This window comes from Falco naumanni, chromosome 3 (assembly GCF_017639655.2).
Source record: "Falco naumanni isolate bFalNau1 chromosome 3, bFalNau1.pat, whole genome shotgun sequence".
NCBI classification, from domain to species: domain Eukaryota; kingdom Metazoa; phylum Chordata; class Aves; order Falconiformes; family Falconidae; genus Falco; species Falco naumanni.
This window is the reverse complement of record NC_054056.1, coordinates 12,603,513-12,622,365: the sequence shown is the minus strand read 5'-3', so window position 1 is coordinate 12,622,365 and position 18,853 is coordinate 12,603,513. Positions and strand designations below refer to the sequence as shown.

Here is an 18,853-nt window from a genome sequence, read left to right as displayed (position 1 = left end):
TAGGGCGATGGCAATGGCCGAGTGGTGCTCCACAGGCACCTTTGACAAGGCCAAGGGACCCCCCTCTCCTGGCAAGTGTCCATTTCCATATTGTGTCCGCTCACACTCATCATCTCCTCCACCGCCCAGGCTGTAAAATAAACACCCCTCCTGCCCTGCCGCGCCGTTATCGTCTCTGCAGACAGCTCCCACTGCACCTCCCTCCAGGGTGACTCACTCCAGATGTGCCTGCATCTGCCTTCCCTCCAGCGCTGGGCTCCCACCCATCATGCTGCGAACGCCCTCCCAAACCAGACCCCACGCTGTGACTGCTGCGAGTGGCCAGGTACCCTTGTCCTCCGCGTGTACCTCCCTTCCTGCTGGGTAAGTCGGGATGTTCCCCTCTGCTCTACCTGCTGCGCTGGAGACAGTGGCTTGAACCTGCTGCAGAAGCAGGTGGACATACTCTACAGCTCCTCAGCCAGGCCAGGAGAGGTGTCATGGTTGCAGGCAGGAGGTGGGAAGTGAAAGGGAAGGTGGAGCAGACCTGGAGGGAAACATCTCGAGGGGTGCTGGGGCCAAGTGGCTGGAAACCTCCACCGCTGCTTTGCAGGGTGAGGAGCAGAGTGCTGGGGGATCTGCATTCCCAAAGATCTCCTTGACTCAGCCAACCTGCCCTTAACACAGGGCCAGCGACATGAGCCTGGAGCCAGGCACTGGGAAGGGGGTATCACCGGGCAGAGGAGCATCACGCATCACCCAGGGATCCATGTGAAAGGCCCTGGGAAATCAAACTGCAGCATCTCATGGAGGTCTTCCAGCTCACGGCAGGTACTCGCCAAACCACCCTGCCATCACAGCTCCCCCGACCAGAGCCGCAGGGTGCCCTGAGCCTGCCGGCAGCGCTGCCAGCCCTGGCACCAGGAGCATCACAGCCAGGGATGCTCCTCAGGCTGCAGGTACCTGCGCCAGCCAGCGTGCCCCGGGGACCCCTGCAGAAATCTGGGTCCGTGCCCATCCCTCCGGCTGAACTTTCCAGTGTTCCTCCTGGCGGGGGAATAACGCAGCAGAGCGAAAGTTTGATATTCCCAGGGACCCACGTGGCTCTGCTTCTAACCTCGCATTCCCCTTAGTCTTCCAATTAGCTCTTGCCTTCCTGACGACTTCACTCAACACCCAGAGCGATTAGAAGCCAGAGGAAGGCCACGGCTTTGTCTCCAACGATGAGCCAGATTAATCAGCTCCAGTTGCACTGAATTACCCGGTTGGGGCTCACAGCAACAACCTCCGATTCAGCCAGCATCCCACTTTCAACCGGGATAATCAGCAGGGACGTGAAAGCCAGATGAATGACTAGGTGAGGGTGGGCTGCTGCCTGTCAGGAGCTGGAATATAAGTCAAAGCACTTTGAAATTAAATCCTCGCTTTGACAGGGAACTAATGCAGCGATTTTAAAGTAGGTGTAATACACTTAGACAGGCATGTGTGCAGCCCAGTGCAAGTTGCCGTGCTTTGAATAAGTGCGTCCCGGCTCCACTGAGAGCAGGAAAATGGAATTGAAAAGACAAAGGGAATTTTGAATAGCTCCAAACCAGCTTGGCAAGATTTTAGAGATGGTAGCAAGAGGTTTTAGTAATGGACCTAACTAACAACATTGTCAGGAGGAGATTTGGTGCGCGGTTGTTGGCTGCCTGGGATCTTAGATTTCACACCAAGCAGCCATCTCGTGTTGCTCCCGGCTTTAAATTAAGTCATTTGCACCCGCACGGACCGCTGGGGATAGACGGAGGCATGGTGGGTGAGGGAGGAGGTCGGGATCCCCACCACATCTCCTGACCTCCAGGGCTTCGGGGATTCCCAAGGGCTGACCTTCCTGGAGAACTCCAGAGGTGGATTTGATCCTGGATCCTTGACCAGGCATCACCACCGACAGGCACAGCCCGGAGCCCACGGCCAGGGTCCTGCGGCTGGCTGCTCCCGAGGGGCTTCACATCCTCATCCCTGCGGCTGCTCCCGAAGGGCTTTGCATCCTCATCCCTGCGGCCAGCTACTCCTGAGGGGCTTCGCATCCTACCCCTGCTGCCAACTCCACTGCTGTTCCCTCCTGATGGAAGCCCCCAGACCCTCTCCTCACCAGTGAATTTCCAAGTGCCAAAACTAGGCATTTATAGTGAAGCCTTAGAAAACGGGATTTGGGATACCCCTCCGGATGGTGGTGAAGGGGAAGGCAGTCCCGGCGATGCCAAGGCTGCCCCCACCCCCCCCCACCCCCCGCAGTGTGGGCACCCCCAGCGCCAGACCCCATCCAAGGGTTCCGCTTTCCCACAGCCACGCGGAAATTCTCCTAAAAGCCCCAACCGCGAGGGGAGACCCACACACACACACACTTCGAGACACCCCCATCCCTCCCCGCACCTCCAACAGGAGCGACCCCCGAGCTCCACGCACCCCCTGGGGGGGGTTGGGGGGGTCGGGGGTGGGGGGGGGGGCGCAGCGGGGCAGCGGGCGCCGGCAGGACCCCCCCCCGGTGCCCTCCCCGCCGCCGTCCCGCCCCCGGGGGTGTCCCCGGCGGGTCCCGCCCAGGCGGCGGCGGGGCTGGGGCGGCCCCCGGGGCTGCCCCCGCCCCCGGCCCGCCCCCGGCCCGCCGCTCCATCCCGGGATGGGCCGGCCGAGCTGACAGTCGGGCTCGGCGGCCGCCGCGGGCGCATCCAGCGGGCAGCGCCCGCCGCCCCGCTCCTGCCCGGTGCCCACCCGCGGCGGCGGCTGCCCCGGCCGGGCGGGGGGCTGCCGCCGCCGGCCGCCCTCCCCCCGCCCCGCGCCGGCGCTCCAGGATGAGCCCGGAGTACTGCCTGCGCTCCTTGCTGCTCATCATCCTCGCCACCTTCTCGGCCAACGCCAGCAACTGGCTGTGAGTAGCCGCGGGGCGAGGGGAAGCGGGGGGGGACTCGCCACTTGTTGATCCCCCCCTCGGGGAGGCGGAGCAGGTGCTGCCGGGGTCGGGGTGCGACACCCCCCCCCCCTCTCCCCGCGCTGTAGCGATGCTGCCGGGTACCCGGCGGGACACCGGGCTCCGTCCCCATCGCGCCGCGCCCCCTGCGCCCCCCCAGCTCTGGGGGCGGGGGTCGCAGCCCGGGCAGGTGAACTGCGGGGGTGCCGACCCTCCCCAGCCGCTCGCGTCCCCTGTGTCACGGAGGCTGGTGGGCCTGGGGCTGCTTCCCGAGCCCCCGTCCCGTTTTTATCCTTCAGCCAGGAAGCTGGACCACGCCGGGGGTCGGGGCGTGGGGTCAGCGCAGGGGTCGGGGGCTGGCGAGGTGCCGTGCGGGGTCCAGCGGTCCAGGGGAGGGTTGAGCAGGGCTGGGGGTGGCCAAGGGTGCCAGCCCCGGGGGGCTGCCCACACCTCGGCCCTCCGCTCCCGGCCACAGCCCGGGGGGGGGGGGGCTGTTGGATGCTGCAGGGAAGACCGGTGACATTGGGAACCCGCTGAACAAACACTGAAATAATGTGTAAGGTAAACAGGGGCGGAAATCATTCTGGAAAATTCCTGCGTGTTTGCCAAGGCGGTGGGACTGTCTTCTGGGGAGACACCCCCCCCCCCCCCCAAGGGCAGAGGGGATACTTTCCCACCTAACTTTGAACGAAGGCACCGGGTCCTCCTAATTAATCTGCTCTGGTGGGAGATGGTGCTTCCCCTGCTCCCGACGTTGCTGGCTGCCGTGAACAAATTAGTCCCCGCTGTGGGGCTGGGAACGTGGGCCGCCTCCGCATCACCTCCCCATCGGTGGGGCAGCTACAGCCTGACACAGCGGGGGGTCCCTGGGGCTGTTGGGATGAAAGATCCCAAGTGGCTTGTGCCTCTCCTGCCACCTGCACTCAGGTGGGCATGGTCCCACGAGCGCATCCCTGGTGTCCTCGTCCCGTGTCTGGCTCCCGTCTCTCCTGCCTTGAGATTTGGCTGGCTGGAGGCTGTGGGGTGTGGGTGGGTTTGAGAGGATGCTCCCTACGCTCCGGGAAAGTGCCAGGTCAGCAGCATTCTCCAAGTGGCCTGCCCATGGGAAAAGGTGCTCGCCCATCTGTAGCTGCCTGGGATGCGTTAGCACTTAGTCCTCTTCCCCTCCTCCTGTGCCAGATGGAGCCACTTGCGCGCCACGCATCTCCAACAAGTGGTGGGTGGATCATAGCAGCTCTCAAGGTGGTCTTTTAAGCTGTCATGCTTCTGGCGAAGGTATATCGGGAACTGTGGGAGCGTTTTTCCTGCAGGGAGAACATCCTGCTGAGGAAGCCTTGCAGGACCTGGCAGGTCCCTGGAGAGGAGCAGCCTTGGCTGCCCTGGGACGGGCATGGGGAACTATCTGGCAAAGGGGGTTTTGTGAGTGAGGTCGACATGGATGTGCAGAGGTGGGACCCCCCAGGTCCCCGGCGCCGCACACAGCTGGGATTGCATTTGGGAAGCTGGGGAACAGACGGGGAGGGCTGTGTGCAGCCGTCCGTGCTGGCCAAGCGAGGGGTGGGCGCGGGGGGCTCGGCGGCCGGAGAGCAGCGGGCTCATTCCTGCCAACAGGGGAGGAAAAGCAGATCCATTTCAGTGCCTTTGAAAGGAAGGGGGTCAACTTTTTTGATGTTGTAAATGTATTGTGATAAAAGGATCGTCCGCCGCTCCGTGCTTTTTATCCTTTGCCTTTAGGATTAAGACAATTCCCATTGTTTATCTTCTCACATCAGAAACAAAGGCTGCCGGAGGCAATAAACAGAGTTAGAAGGATCCCAGGAGTTATCAGATATTCGAGGAATGAGTGTGCCTCGTATGTCTTCGCGAAGCCTCACGCGTGTGGGCTCCAGCGTGCTCTGCCTTATCATAGCGCCCGGGCGCTGCCAGCCTGTGCCCAGCGCAGCGGGGCCAGATCCAGCCTCGCTGCCGCGTGTTTCCACGCATCGGCATGTGCACGGCGAAGTTTGCTTTTCCAGAAACCTGCTGGATTAGTGATTAAGCTCAGTGGTGACTTTTTTTTTTTTTTTTTTTTTTTCTCCCTTCCCTTAAAGCTGCTTTCAACCTGTCCGGACTCGCATTCCCCCAGCGCTTTGGAAAGACGCTGCTTGCAACACTTGAGCTGAAGGTTTCCTGTTAAGCCTGGCTTGGTGGGGAAGGGCTTGGTTTGGCCATGCAGATGGTGTCCTCTGAGCCACCCCATCCCATATAAAAGGGAGATGGTGCAGGTATCTCTCAGGGGGATCGCTCTGCCTTAGCAGGCATAGAGCTGGAAGGGACTTTGCTGAATCTTTTCATTAAACAGACCAAGCTACTTTCCCTCTGGTTAGGAAGCAAACTTCAGGTGTGTTTTCTCAGTGTCTTGAGTTTAGGGAGTTGCTGCTTGGCTTACTGCCTATCCAGAAAACCTCTGTTCTTCAATCTGAAGAGATGCTCTGTTCCCGCTTCTTGTGAAAAGCTTCAGGCTGGCTTTTCTTCCTGCCTTTGGAGGCTCAAAGAGTTTTAAGGCTTTTCCGCCTGCCTCTTCAGGCACAGAATTGTAAAATTAAATAAAGGGCTGTCGTTAGTGCCTTTTACATCTAGCTGGTTGTGCCCAGCAATGTCCCTCCGGCTTCTGCTTTGTCTCTGGAGGAGCCCCGGGATGTGCATTACGCAGGGGAAGGAGCTGAGTTACTGCCCAAAGCAACTCGCGTTTCACAGACTTGATTTGGCTCTTGAACCTGCACGTGCAGTGATGTGGTAGAGTTTGGAAGCGTGTCATCTCAGTGTGGTCCAAAACCGCCCCGATGCTGGGAGGTGTTTTGTGGGGGGGGGGTTAGCCCTATGAGCACCTCTCTGAAGCTGGCGTGGGAGCACCAGGCTCCAGTTTCAGTGGGAGGTAAGGGGCCAGCAGCCGTTTAGTTATTTATTCGTTTCTTTATCTGTTTTGAAGAGAGGGAAGTCCACCTGAAGAAGTGAACTAGAAAATGTGCAAAGTGGGGTTTGGATGTAAGCATCCCCTAACCCCGCGTGGCACTGGGGCTGCCGTGATCCATAGCTGTTTGGGTGGTTTGAGTGATGAGAGTCAAACCCCTTGCCCAGAAAGCATCGGATACAACCGGGCAGGGGTCCTTTCTGGGTGAGACCCCTGGTTATCAAGCTATCTGAGAATCATTACAGCCTCCCTCCGTTTTTCTTGCAGCTACAAGTGGCTTTGGAGGAGGGTCTCCATATGGATGCTGGATAGTCTGAGATGCGGTTATGCTGCTGCCGAGCAGGGTGTGCCACCAGCAGCTCCGTCTACCCCCTATTTACAGGAGTTTAAAACTTCCCTCTGGGCTTGAGACTTGGCTTAAAGGGCTAGGAGCACAGATGGGCTTTTAAACCCTTTAAAAAAAACCTGAATTTGAGCACACTGGGAAAGCTTGAAGACCTTGAAAGTGTCCAAACAAACCTGGCTAAGCAGCTGCTCTCTAATAGTAACCACTTTTGAGGGCTGGAGAGGAAGGGATAAAAGGAGTTTGGATTTCTCCGGCCCCCTTTCATCTGAGCATCACAAGGTGCTTTGCAAATGCAGGGCCCGCTTCTCCGTGCTCGTCCCTGCCAGCTTTGCCGCAGGGATGTTGCAAGAGCGGCTTGAACGGTCATTTTGTGCTGCCTTGGGTCATTGTGCAATGTAGAGGACTTGGGAAGAAGCGTGCCTGGGTCCTGCGCTTGCATCCCTCTGGTTTTAAACTGGATTTGATTTATTTTTGTTTTAAGGTGAGTCTCCCCAGCTTGGGAAGAGCGGGGAGAGCTCACTTCACCTTGACCCTGGCTTGGTTTAATTTTGCACAAGATTTTTCACCCCGTCATCGTGACTCTCCCGTTTTCCACCTGGTGAGGAACCGGTCCAGCATTTTCCTGCTGGATGCCGTGCCGCTGCCACGCTGATGCAGCAGGTGCAACTAGCTCCAGGGCAGAGCTGCTGCCGCCGAGCCCCGCTCTCCTCCCTGCCCTCTCCCTGTTTTGCTGCAAGGTTCTCTCCTGGTTTTGATACACCAGGAAGGTTCCCCAGTCCTGTCTCCTCTGGCAGCTGGGATGGTGGCTTGCAGTGGTTGGGTTTGATGGATAATTTCCTCACTTTGAGGGTCACTGTGGGTTAGACAAGCAGTTCTCCGCTTCTGGGGTGCCCAGGTCTCTTTGCATCGCTCTGGGCATCCTGCCGGCTCCATCAGGTTGGTGCCTGCAACCAGGGACACCCATTCCCCCAGGCTGTGGGGAGGGAGAACGAAACCAGCAGCCTCCAGCAGAAATATAATTGAATTTTTATTTCCTTTTAAGTCTTAGCTTGACAAAACCAGCTCATTTTAGCTCGGCGATGAAAATGAGCTGGCTTTAAGGGTTGCATCCTGCAGAGGCAAGAAACCTCTGCTGGTCTTGGTGCTGGACTTCTGACCAGTTTGGCTTGTCTCTGGGCACTGGCCCTATCTGATGGGAAATCTTCAGGGCTGCATTTGCCAGGGTGAAGGAGAGACCTGTGCTCTCTGGCTTGCCAGCAGTGATGGGCATCTCAATCTTTTCCTAAGGAAACCTTAAATAAAATGACACCCCAGGCTTTAGCAGCAGAGCCTTGTTCTAGGGAGGATGGACATGAGCGAGATAAAACCACTCTGCACCCCAGATTGTGCAGAACTGGACCAGCTCCAAGCATGAGCAACAGCAAGAAGCAGATTCCTTTTTTTGCCATGGTTTGCTGTGACTTCATGAGTCAGAATTGGACTTTTGCATTGAAGCAAAAAAAAAAAACCAAAACACGTTACTCTGCTGAGAGCTCCTGTCCTCTCCATCAATTCACCCTTGCGGGTGGAGAGAAATGCATTACAGCCATTTCTTTGGGCTTTCTTAAAATGATGAAATTACTGAGCAATCCTGGAGGTTAACAGTTTCCAGGAGGTTCTTCCATGTTTCCTTACAAGTGCATCGATGCCGACTCTTACAATACTTAGTGATTTTTTTTTTTTTGCCTTAAAGCTTGAAAGATTTGCAAATCCACAAAAATCTCAGTCATCCAAGGCTGCCTGAACAGCGGGCTCTGCTCTGGGTACAAAGTGCAGGTAACCTTTGTTTGGCTGCAGCCCCAGGGTGTCTGCTCCCCCATGCCTGTGGGGGACCCCTGACAGCACCCCCCAGGCTCCCCAGGAGCTGCTGCCATGGGCTGTTGCAGTTTGCAGCTGGGAAGGTGGCGTGCAGGATCTGCCTGGCTCAGCAGAACTGGAGCCAGTATTGTGCTTTCACTAAATTACTGGGGGGGGAGTGGGGGGGAATTAATTGAGTATCTTGGCCGATGGAGAGCAGCCTGGGGTCTGTTGCAAGTTGGGCGAGATCAAACTAATCCTGCAGAAGGCTGCTCTCACCACGGATTTGCAAATTCGAATCGAAACTAAAAACTCCTCAGGTTTGCTCCAACCAGATCTAACCTGAAGCACTGCACGAGGGGAATTCCCACGGAGCTCAGCCCCGTGGCCTGCGCTTGCCTCCTCTTGCAACAAGGCATTGCTGTTGTATGCGAGCCCAGGAGCAGCTTCTATCAACTTCTGAAGGAAGATGCAGTAAAGGGTATTTCCTACACATCCAAAGCAGATTTCCAAAGTGGATGCTGCTCCCAGCCTCTCCCCAGCTTCTACCCTGGTCTTCCCCATCACCAAGTGGAGATGTTGCCCCGGGATGCTCAGAAAGGGCATCTTGGGACCAGCAGCCAGGCCACCTCGCTTCCCCCCCGAGCCCTGTGATGGGGGAGGCAGGCCACCAGCGATGCGTGGTGCATGGGTGGGCGGGTGTTTTCTAGGCGCATGTGGTGTTAGGTGCAGGGTCCGAGGTGCAGGGGGGACAGGATTTGAGCTCGGGCAGTGGAGCTGCGTGCTCAGGTCTGCGGGCAGGTCGTGCTGATCATGGCAGTGCCTCCTCCTGCAAGACTGTTTCAGCATTTGTTGGTCGGAGGTGGAGCTGAGGGTGTGAAAAGAGCCGTTTCAGCCAAGAGATGACACTTGCAGTAACTGCGATGGGCAGGACTGAGCCCGAGAGCTGCTTTTCTTCCAGGGAAGGAAACGGGCTCTCAGATGATGGCTTCGGAAATGATGCTTTACGCTTTCAAGGGATGGAAAGGCAAGATATCTCATCCCAGGAGGGGGATGCCTGATCTCTGGGAGGGAAAAGACCTGCTGCAGAGCCATCAGCTGGAGAAGAGCAACCTTGCAGGGTGCAGGTTCTCCAGCAGATCCCGACAGGAACGTGCCGGAGTTGGCAGACCTGCTGAACCGTGCCGAGGACGTGGGTGGTACCAGCAAGCCTGGCCCTGCTGGCACAGGCAGAGTGGCACTAAGCCCACTGCAGGACACCACAAGAAAGCACAGGAGGGGATCTGTGGCCACCTAGAGTATCCTTTGACCTGCCAGCCCTGCGACATCTCTCCGTGCCTTCTCTCTCTGCTTGGAAGGGGAAAGAAACAAGGAAAAGATGATCCCCTTCTCCATAACTGTGGGACGGCTCCTTGCGGTGCCTGGTCAGTACCTCTGCGTGCATCCATCCATCTATCTTCATGCTCTTCTGTTTTTTCCATCCTAAACAAGCCTTTTCTCCTTCCTCAGAAGAAACCTGTCTGCACAGGGCAGCCTCAATCCTAAATACAACCCAGAGTCGCTGGCTGACTATGCAGCCAGCCACAAGATGCGCCGCTGATCCAGGCTGGCTTGGCTCCTCCACAAGCAGGGAGGATGTTTGCAGAGGCTGCCTCTCGGAGAGGAGCAGAGCTGAAGCATCTTTGCAATTTAAAACTTCGAACAAGCTTCTTGTGGCCTTGGCCAGGCAGGTATCCCAGGCAGGCTGAGCATCTGCTGAACGAGATGAAGCTTCTGAGCTTGTCTGGCTTCTCAGCATCTCTAAGTGATGGATCGGTGATGCTGCTGGCTGTTAGCTTCTTCAGGAAAATATTCCCAAAATGAAATAATACAAAGAGTTCTCACACTTGAAACTAATTTGTTTCAATAGAAGAAACACCAGAGATTTCTGCTTTCTCCAAGACATCTGCTACGTCTTCCCTGGCCCGCCTCTACGGAGAATTTGTCAATGACTCAAATTTCCACACCTTCCCATGGCAGGGAATCTCCTCCCCTCTCCTTCTGGCTCTATCTGCCAACCGCTGTGGTTCTTCCGATGGTTTTCTTGTCATTCCACCAATTATTCTTCCTTCTGAAACAATTATCATCATTTTAATTTAAGCAGGGCTTCCTCCTCCCCACCCCACCCCGCCCCTCCACGTTGTCTGTGTGTCCCCCCCGGGACCCCCCTGTTCCAAGCTCCCTGGATTTGAGGTTTCCTTATTTGCCATCTTGCAGGGTGGATCAATTGCAGCTGCTTAAATTACGGGGCTTCAGTCTTGATCTATATGCTGTGGATGGGGAAAAAAAAAAAAAAAAGGAAGGGCTGTCCGTCAGTTTGGTGTTAAAGCAGTGACTTTTATTAAAATGGAGCTTGTTCTGTGAGTGACTCTGCTGGATGTGAAGGGGGGAGAAAAGAAATGTAAATGCCATGGTGAAGCAAGAAAACAAAACCTGAACAAATGGCTTGGGCAGCAGCTCACCCCTTGAAAGATTCTTTGCCCAGTCTTAGAAAAGGAAGAAAATGTGCCGTGATTTGGGTTGGGGTTTTTTCCCACTGTTTTGAGGCTGTATGTGAGACTTAAGCCATGATCTGGAGCTCTGCACAACCACCAAGATGTCATATCAGGATGGAGATCTGCACCGAGTCCTTGAGTGGGCAGGAGTGGTTGAGTTCCCCCCATTGCGCCTGCCTTGCTGTATGTGCAGGTAGGTGAAGGCTCTGTCTGTGGTTTCTCCCACCTCAGTCCAGGAAAATGAAGCTTGGAAGCAAGATCCTCCTTACGGACCAGGCGAAGTGTTAGAGCCGCGTTTCCATGGTGACTGTGGGATGCTGCGGATGGGTTTGGTGCCTTGCTTGGGCTCCACAGCCCTCTGTGAGTTGTGGGGTAGAAGCATATTTGAATGCTGGTGAGATCTTTGAGTGCTGGTGAGGGCAGAGCAGGTTTCACAGCTCTTATCTCACCCTTCAGCTGCTCCGGAGAGGGGAAAGGGGGTGAGACATTCCTGCCCAGTGCCGCTGGATGTGTTGGGGAGAGATGCCATGTGAAAGCCTCAGAGATGAGGTCCTCTAGCAAAGGTCCTTCCTTACATCCTAGACTCAACCCCTGGATCCCTCCTGGACCAGGGACCAGGATGGGAGCCTCCTCCTACTGTGAAACCACTGGGGGTCTCGGTTGTTTTTTTTTAAACAGCGATAGTACTCATGGGATGTAGGAGACCGGTAGCCTGATGGAGCCATGGCATTTTGGGCACAGTTGCCTCCATCCCTAGGGAGGGGCAGACGTGGCATGGGTCGAGGAGGGATGATGGCACACAGAGGACCTGTCACGGAGGAGAGAGGCCAGAGCACTGTTCTGGATAGCTTCATCTTATTTGCCTGCCCTGCAAAACAAATTACCAGACCCATTTTTGGAGAGCTGTACCTATCTTTGAAGCATCCTTGGCCTTCATTTTATCGTTCCAAACAGCATTAAATGCTTGTTGGGGAGGCATCTTATCAGGCGCATCTCCTTGGAAAGGCTTGAAAGGCTCCTGTCACGCTTTTCTTCATGTGTGCTTTGAATTTATAGCTCCCCATTGCCTGGAGAATCCCACTGAGCTGGGAAATATATTAGAAAAGGAGATGATGCCCCCATCCTGAGTGGAGCTGATATTAATGGGGCTGTTACACCCATGGCACGGTTCCCTCCTGCCAAGGTGCCTGCAGTCGGGTCAGGCACTGACTCATCGCACGACCAGCCCCACTGCTGCGCAGGAGCTGCTGCCCTGCTATGATAAATGCTGCTGAAGTTGCAGGATGGGGGTAGAAGCCAAACGGGCACAAGAGGTGAGTTCCAGAGGCATAATCTGGTTTTCTTGGCTTCCAGGCTTAAATCTGATCGACTGACCCACGGTGTCTTGCGGCGAATCTCACCGCTTTGCTGTGTGTCTGCTTCCCCATGCCCAAACTGAAACGATGGCTGGACCTGGAAGGGGACAGACCTGTCACAGCCACTCCAGGCTCACTCAGCATCAAACATCCTCGAAGCTCCCAAGGGCGGATTGCTGCCTTTATCCTGGCTCAGCCGACTGCAGCGAGATGTGGGAAGGGCAGTTGTTGCATCCCATGTCTGGGACCGCAGCATGGGGCCGGGGATGCTTCTTGCACGGTGTGGGGGGCCAGCAGGAAGGTGGCAACCCTGGGTTTTGCCACGGTGAGGGTTCCAAGCCAGCCATCTGCAGCAGGGAGCCGTGCAGCCATGCCCTCAGAGGAGCAGAAAGCCTTGGGCAGAGATGTTTAGCTGGTACAAAGGCTAGAAGAGGACTTGGCTCTGAAAGCAGGGCAGCCTGCCACTTCCCGCTGTCCGAGAGGCATTGCATCAAGTGATCTCCGCGCACAAGGAAAGCTGAATGCTTTTGACGGCTCGCCATGCAGACTCCCCACGGACGCTGCAAGCCAAGCCGGCTTTCTCACCGTCTCCCACGGCCCCCAGTTGTAAGCGTGAAACCAAGCTGGTGAATAATTCTGCTGATGCACAGAAGAGAAAATCCTGTTCTCTCCTCCTGGGGCAGACTGGCAGGGCTAATGAGAGGAAGAGGCTGTGACAACTTGATTTTGTGGCTGGAGTCAGCAGATCTGGCTCCTGGGACACATGGGAACAGGCAGGGAGCAGGAGCCACTTTTGCACAGTCACTTCTCGGAGGCGAGCAGGGCTTCAAAGGAAAAATCCTTAGCAGGATGTCGCAACTTGGGAGGAGGAGGCAAAAAAACAAGCAAACAAAAAACCCACAAGCTCTGTAGGGCTGGGAAATGCAGAGTCAAGGAATGAGGTTTCCAAAAAGCCTTCGCTCGGGACCCGCATCTCTTGGTGCAGCTGAGGGAGCAGCGTGAGCTGACGCTGGTGATTCCCAAGGGCGTTAAAGCTCGGCACGTGCAAACGTGCATTTTGCCTGTCCCACGTAGGGGACCTCCCTTCCGCACGGCAGGATGGGGCTCCAGCGGTGGCAGTGTCACTTAAAGCAGGTGCCAGCAGCCACGGGAAGGAGGGTGGCTCAGCTACGCACGTGCTGGCACGGGCAGCTGTAGATCCTGGATTATCCAACAGCCTGATGAGCCCTTGGACAATCTGACCGGGGCTGTCTTAAGCCCCCTCTGGGATCCAGAGGCTGGAGCGGGAGGATGGACCTGGGAGATGGGTGAGCTTGGGCACGTGCAGGGGGTGGTGGGGTGGGTTACTGGGGTGGGCAGCATGGACCGTCGTGCCCCAGCACTCAGTGAGGAGATGCCAGGAGCTTGCAAGGCACTTGCCCCAAAGGAGTAAGCTCCCTCCTCCCTCTAAAGCTCAAGAGCAGCTCTGTAACTCCTTCTGCTGAGGATGGGCCACGGAAAGCAGAGCACCTGGTCACCCCCACACAGGACCAGTCCTTTCCAGGTCACCTCATGGCCACATCCATGAGCTGTGCTGGTGGAGGAGATGCCCAGCACGTGCGATCTTACCCATGGCAGGCTCCTGATTCTGTCCTGCCCTGCTCGAATCCCAAGTGCTGGGAAACCTGGCAGCTCCCGGAGGCCATCCCTGCCTGCTGGGGGCCGGGGGAGCTAAGAGCAGGCTGCAGGAGGGAAGTGGTTTGGAGGGTGATGTTTGTCGGTGATGAGCACAGCCACGCTGCGGGAGCAGTGTGGCAGCTGGAGCTGGCAGCTGAGCCCCCTGTCCTGCTTGTTTTGGCTGACTTCAGAGGCCTCTGGCTTTTCCTAGTAGCACTTGGATGTGCCGGTACTCAGGAGACCTGACCGGGCACATTCAGACAACGCCGAAAATATCTTCCTTGCAGGCAACAGAGGCAAAGGGGAGCCAGCAGCTGGGCTCCCTGAGAGACGGGGGACCAGGCTGCAGAGGGAAGGTTGTTTTGCTTGGGTTTGCTCTCTGCCAGCCAAAAATGCATCCTGAGGAGCCACCGCAGTGGCACATTGAAGGTGACCCCAGATGGGCACCAGGTCTCAGCTGTGGAGGAGATGAGAGGGTAGGTCTCCTTGCCTTCTGCAGCGCAGGGTGTCCCAGCTGAACACGGGTTTGTGCTCCCCCGAGCCCTCCTTGCCTCCTAACCGGTTGTGCTGGCTGTCGTGGCAGGTACCTGGCCAAGCTGTCTTCAGTGGGGAGCATCTCCGAGGAGGAGACCTGTGAGAAGCTGAAGGGCTTGATCCAGCGCCAGGTGCAGATGTGCAAGAGGAACCTGGAGGTGATGGACTCAGTGCGGCGCGGAGCCCAGCTGGCCATCGAGGAGTGCCAGTACCAGTTCCGCAACCGCCGCTGGAACTGCTCCACGCTGGACACCCTGCCCGTCTTCGGCAAGGTGGTAACACAAGGTGAGCCACGAGGATGTGTGCCTAGGGTGCTGCGTGGGGGACTGGCTGCCACAGCAGCCCGGTGGGCTGCACGGGGGTCTGGCTCGCCTGCCCCTGAGCCGGCAGGGAGAAGGGAATGGCCTGGTGTTGGATCCTGGGGCTGACCAGCCTTCCCTGGGCGTTCAGCAGGGCTCTTTTCACAGTACAAGGGGCAGCGTATCCAGACCCTTGCAATTCCTCAGCTGCTGGGTGCTCCCTCTCCCAAACCTTTTTTGCACCCAGAGGGTGCCCGTTGCGTGGAGGCACCAGCCCAGGGCATCTGGAGAGCCCGGACCTTTTAAAAGGACAATTCCAAGTTCGGGTGAGGGCCCTAAAGTCACGCTGCGGTCTAATCTCTTCCCCACCAAGCCCAGGAGCCGCTCTCCACAAAGCCGTGGCTGCGTTCGCATTTGTTTGGTCTCTTCTCCGGGCAGCCGAAGCGATGAGCGCTGCCAGAGGAGCCCTTGGGAGGACAGCCCTCTGCCGCCCGATGGGAGTAAAACACATTTTTTTATGGATGGACCCTCCGAGGACATCGTCATCATCGCCCACCACCACCCAGCTGCCCACCTTCAGGGGGGAGTTCTGGCCAGGGCAGCCCCCAGCCCATCTGATCCCAGCTGCACGCAGGCGTCCTGGAGGCACGGGGCTGTGATGAAACCAAGCAAGGACCCAGAGCAGCGGGGTGAGGAGACGAAGGGGAAAGCCCCTCCGCAAGCCCTGGAGACCACCAAAGCAGCCCTTGGCTCCCCTTAGGTGCTGCCTGTGATGTACCCTCTCGCCTCCCATCCCAGGACCCATAGACCGAAGCCACCCCCCGGCTCCTTGTTTGACTTTCCTCCCCTCCACACAGGGGTGAAGATCTCTCCTTGTGAAGGTTCAGGGACTGGAAATACCAGAAATACCAGAAACTAAAAGTCGTCTCTTTTTAGGCAGCCACAGCACAAACCGACCAACACGATCCTACTATTAACCTCGATTAACTTGGAGGCGGTTCAGTCCCCGCGCTGGCTGGGTCCTCCCCAGCCGCTGCCGCCCAGATTACAGCTGGGCCACCAAAGGCTGGGCTGCGACCACCAAAGGAGCTGCCCTCTGTCCGACCGGCGAGCCAGGGTGACATCTGCTTACAAGCCATCCCCTCCTCTACCCCAAGCGTGGGGCTACCCCAAATGCCAACCCTCCTGGCTTGGTGATGGAGGGGCCGTGTCCTCCACCAGCCTTGGAGGATGGTGGGGACTAGGGTGCTGTGGGAGCTGATCCCTGGCTATGCCGCCCTGTGTGTTTATCCCCAGGGATGCTCCCTGACTTCCCAACCGAATGTTTCCTAACCGTGTGGCACCACAGAGGTAGATGGAAGAGCTGGGAAGGGGCTGCACCCTGGGGACCGGCAAGGTTTTGCAAGGCGCTTTGGGAGCGGCATAGGGCTTCGCAGGGTGGTTTGGGAGGTGCTGGAAACCACAGGACCCTGTGTGAGAGGATGGCAAGGAGCTGCAGCTGCAGGGGATGTTCCTGGACATGGCAAGCAGGCAACTAGTTTGGGTGCAGGAGGGATTTCACGGCAGAGGTGCATTGCAAGCACCAGGCAGGACAGTCTCTCCACATAAGCTCTGGAGAGCTCTCCCCACGTTGGCAATACAGCCATTGCCACGTTGCCAGGTTATCATCTGCCCATCACATCCACGTTTTTAACCTCGTGGGGCAGTTCCCGGCTCCTTCACTATTGCAAGACAGGGCTCTCGCTGCTGCAAATGATTTCCCAGCACCGAGGTGTCTCTGCTGAGACTGGTCCAGGCTTGGCACTAAGCAAAAAGCATCCCTGGGAGCAGGGAGGATGGAGCGTCCCACGTGGGGTACCCCATTCTGGGAGGAAGAGACAGAGCAAAGGGTTTGACTCCATAGCTCTGCATAGCGTGTTTTGCCAAGAGCCAGTTTTCAGACCAGCTTTTCAAGGGTGCAACACCAGCGTTAGGAGGGAAGAGGAGCAGAGACACACACAACAGCCCACCAAGGGGCTTTGGCCACCTGGCTGCACCCACACACACACACACAGAAAGTCCCCTTTGCATGCCTTGGACTTGCTGCCACGTTTCCCACCATGGTTTGTACTGTTGCAGGGACACGGGAGGCAGCATTCGTCTATGCCATCTCTTCGGCAGGGGTGGCCTTCGCAGTGACCCGAGCCTGCAGCAGCGGCGAGCTGGACAAGTGTGGATGCGACCGCACGGTGCAGGGGGGCAGCCCGCAGGGTGAGCATGCAAAGAGCGGCGGGGGGGAGACTGAGCGGGGATGCAAAATAGCCAAGCATGGAAATGCCCATTCTCTGGAGCCACCCAGAAAGGAGGAAAAAACAAAATAAAAAAAAATAACCAAACTCAAAAAACCCCTCCTGTTAGTCCCCAGGAGTGCCCTCAATTTTGGAGCATCACCCATGGGGGAGGGAAAGTCGGTGTGTGTCCCCGGTGCCCCAGACAGCCCAAAGACAGAAGAGGGGGCAGGTCAGAGGCCAAAGACAGAAGGGGGGGCAGGTCAGCTGCATTTTAGGAGGGGCACGGCTGCAGGGGATAAGCAATGCGGGGTGGCTTATCCATCTCATCCGTGCTTGCTGTCTTAGGCTTCCAGTGGTCGGGCTGCTCCGATAACATCGCCTACGGCGTGGCCTTCTCCCAGTCCTTCGTCGATGTCCGCGAGAGGAGCAAAGGGGCCTCTTCCAACAGGGCATTAATGAACCTCCACAACAACGAGGCAGGGAGGAAGGTAATGGTGAGGGGGCAACCTGGGCAGCCGGCGCGGCTGTGCAGCATCCCAGCTGGGCTCCGCAGCCGGCGCTTGAGCCGTTTGGGCTTCGTTGCATCCCGTGGGCTGATGTACAGCAGCAGCAGCGCTTCCTGCACCACCCTCCCAGCCCCCATACATCGCACCCTCCTTGCCGTGTCCGTCCCGCGCTGACCGTCCCGTCTGGTTTCTTGTCTCTGTCCCTCCAGGCGATCCTGAACAACATGCGGGTGGAGTGCAAGTGTCACGGCGTGTCGGGCTCGTGCGAGTTCAAGACGTGCTGGAAAGCCATGCCCCCCTTCCGCAAAGTGGGCAACGTCCTGAAGGAGAAATTCGACGGTGCCACAGAGGTCGAGCAGAGCGAGATCGGATCCACCAAAGTGTTGGTGCCCAAAAACTCCCAGTTCAAGCCGCACACGGACGAGGACCTCGTCTACCTGGACTCCAGTCCTGACTTCTGTGACCATGACCTCAAGAACGGGGTGCTGGGCACCAGCGGCCGGCAGTGCAACAAGACCTCCAAGGCTATCGATGGCTGCGAGCTGATGTGCTGCGGCCGAGGCTTTCATACGGACGAAGTGGAGGTTGTGGAAAGGTGCAGCTGCAAATTCCACTGGTGCTGCTCCGTCAAGTGCAAACCCTGCCATCGGGTGGTGGAAATCCATACGTGCCGGTGATGCACGGAGGGGAGCAGCCAGCCATCCCCCTCTCTAACTGACCCTGCTTCTCCCTTGCCCCACGGCCAGGACTGAGGAAGTAACCCAGATGCTGCAGGGAGAGCGCAGCTCTTTACAGAGACACAGCCCCAGAGAAAAACAGATTTTAAAGAAAAAAAATATTTAAAGTTTAAAAAAATCGATCATTGTTGGCTTTTTTTTTTTATATTTGCTTTTGTTTGCTTGCTTTATTTACTGCTGAAGCCAGAGCCCTGAGCCCCTCGGTGTCCTGGGCCAGCAGGGACATGTCTGCTCCCGGTGCTGGCCGGGGACCCACGCGATGCCTGCTTTCATCAGATGGGCTCCTGCCGGCTGCGGAGCATTGCAGACAGGAGGTGTTTAAGCCAAGGTTAGCATTATGCACTCGGTATCTTCTATCACAGTTATTTTTATTTGTTTAAGGCATGCACTGAGCATCCCGGCACGCTGCTTGCCTTGGCCGAGCCTCCGGAGGGGATGGAGCGCGGCCAGCCTGCGCAGCCAGGTGCCTTGCAGAGGATGGGCAGATGGTGACGGGGTGGCACCGTCCCCAGGAGTTACACTCCATGTGGGGAGAGCCCAGCCAGAGCAATCGGTACGTGAGGGGGCTGTGGGATGCTCCTGGGTCCCCTTGTTGTGGGATGCTCAATGACCTCCCTGGGCACTGGATGGATTTTGGAACAGCTCCAGTGGCCACTGATTTCCAGAAGCTCCTCAGCTGCTGCCCAGGGCTGTCGCGGGACACAATGTTCTGACCGTGCTCCCTTTCCCCTTGCAAGCTGCCCTCCCCCCATCACTTCTCCAGCATTTTGTTCAGCTGGAGACTGTGAAGAGGGTCCAGAGAGGCCATGGTACCTACAATCCCATAACTTAACGGAGCTGGGAGCTGATGGGACAAAATCCCGGGGGATTTCTTTTCCTCTGTCCCATCATTGCCCCCACCTTG

General features: G+C 57.2%; 1 protein-coding gene across 1 annotated transcript; it reads left to right on the top strand.

Annotated features, from left to right (window-relative positions):
• Positions 1–2,653: 2,653 nt before the first annotated feature.
• WNT4 (Wnt family member 4) lies at positions 2,654–18,062 on the top strand. Its single transcript, XM_040588838.1, has 5 exons — positions 2,654–2,887; positions 14,187–14,422; positions 16,555–16,686; positions 17,052–17,194; positions 17,422–18,062. Exons 1-5 carry the CDS (start codon positions 2,811–2,813, stop codon positions 17,887–17,889), a joined length of 1,056 nt encoding a protein of 351 aa, XP_040444772.1. The 5' UTR covers positions 2,654–2,810; the 3' UTR covers positions 17,890–18,062.
• Positions 18,063–18,853: the final 791 nt, after the last annotated feature.

Excerpts from the sequence above, each read along its gene's own strand:
- WNT4 (XM_040588838.1), top strand. The coding sequence starts at position 2,811 with ATGAGCCCGGAGTACTGCCTGCGCTCCTTGCTGCTCATCATCCTCGCC. Across the intron at positions 2,888-14,186 it reads GCCAACGCCAGCAACTGGCT|GTACCTGGCCAAGCTGTCTT; the intron begins GTGAGTAGCCGC and ends CTGTCGTGGCAG. Across the intron at positions 14,423-16,554 it reads CGGCAAGGTGGTAACACAAG|GGACACGGGAGGCAGCATTC; the intron begins GTGAGCCACGAG and ends GTACTGTTGCAG.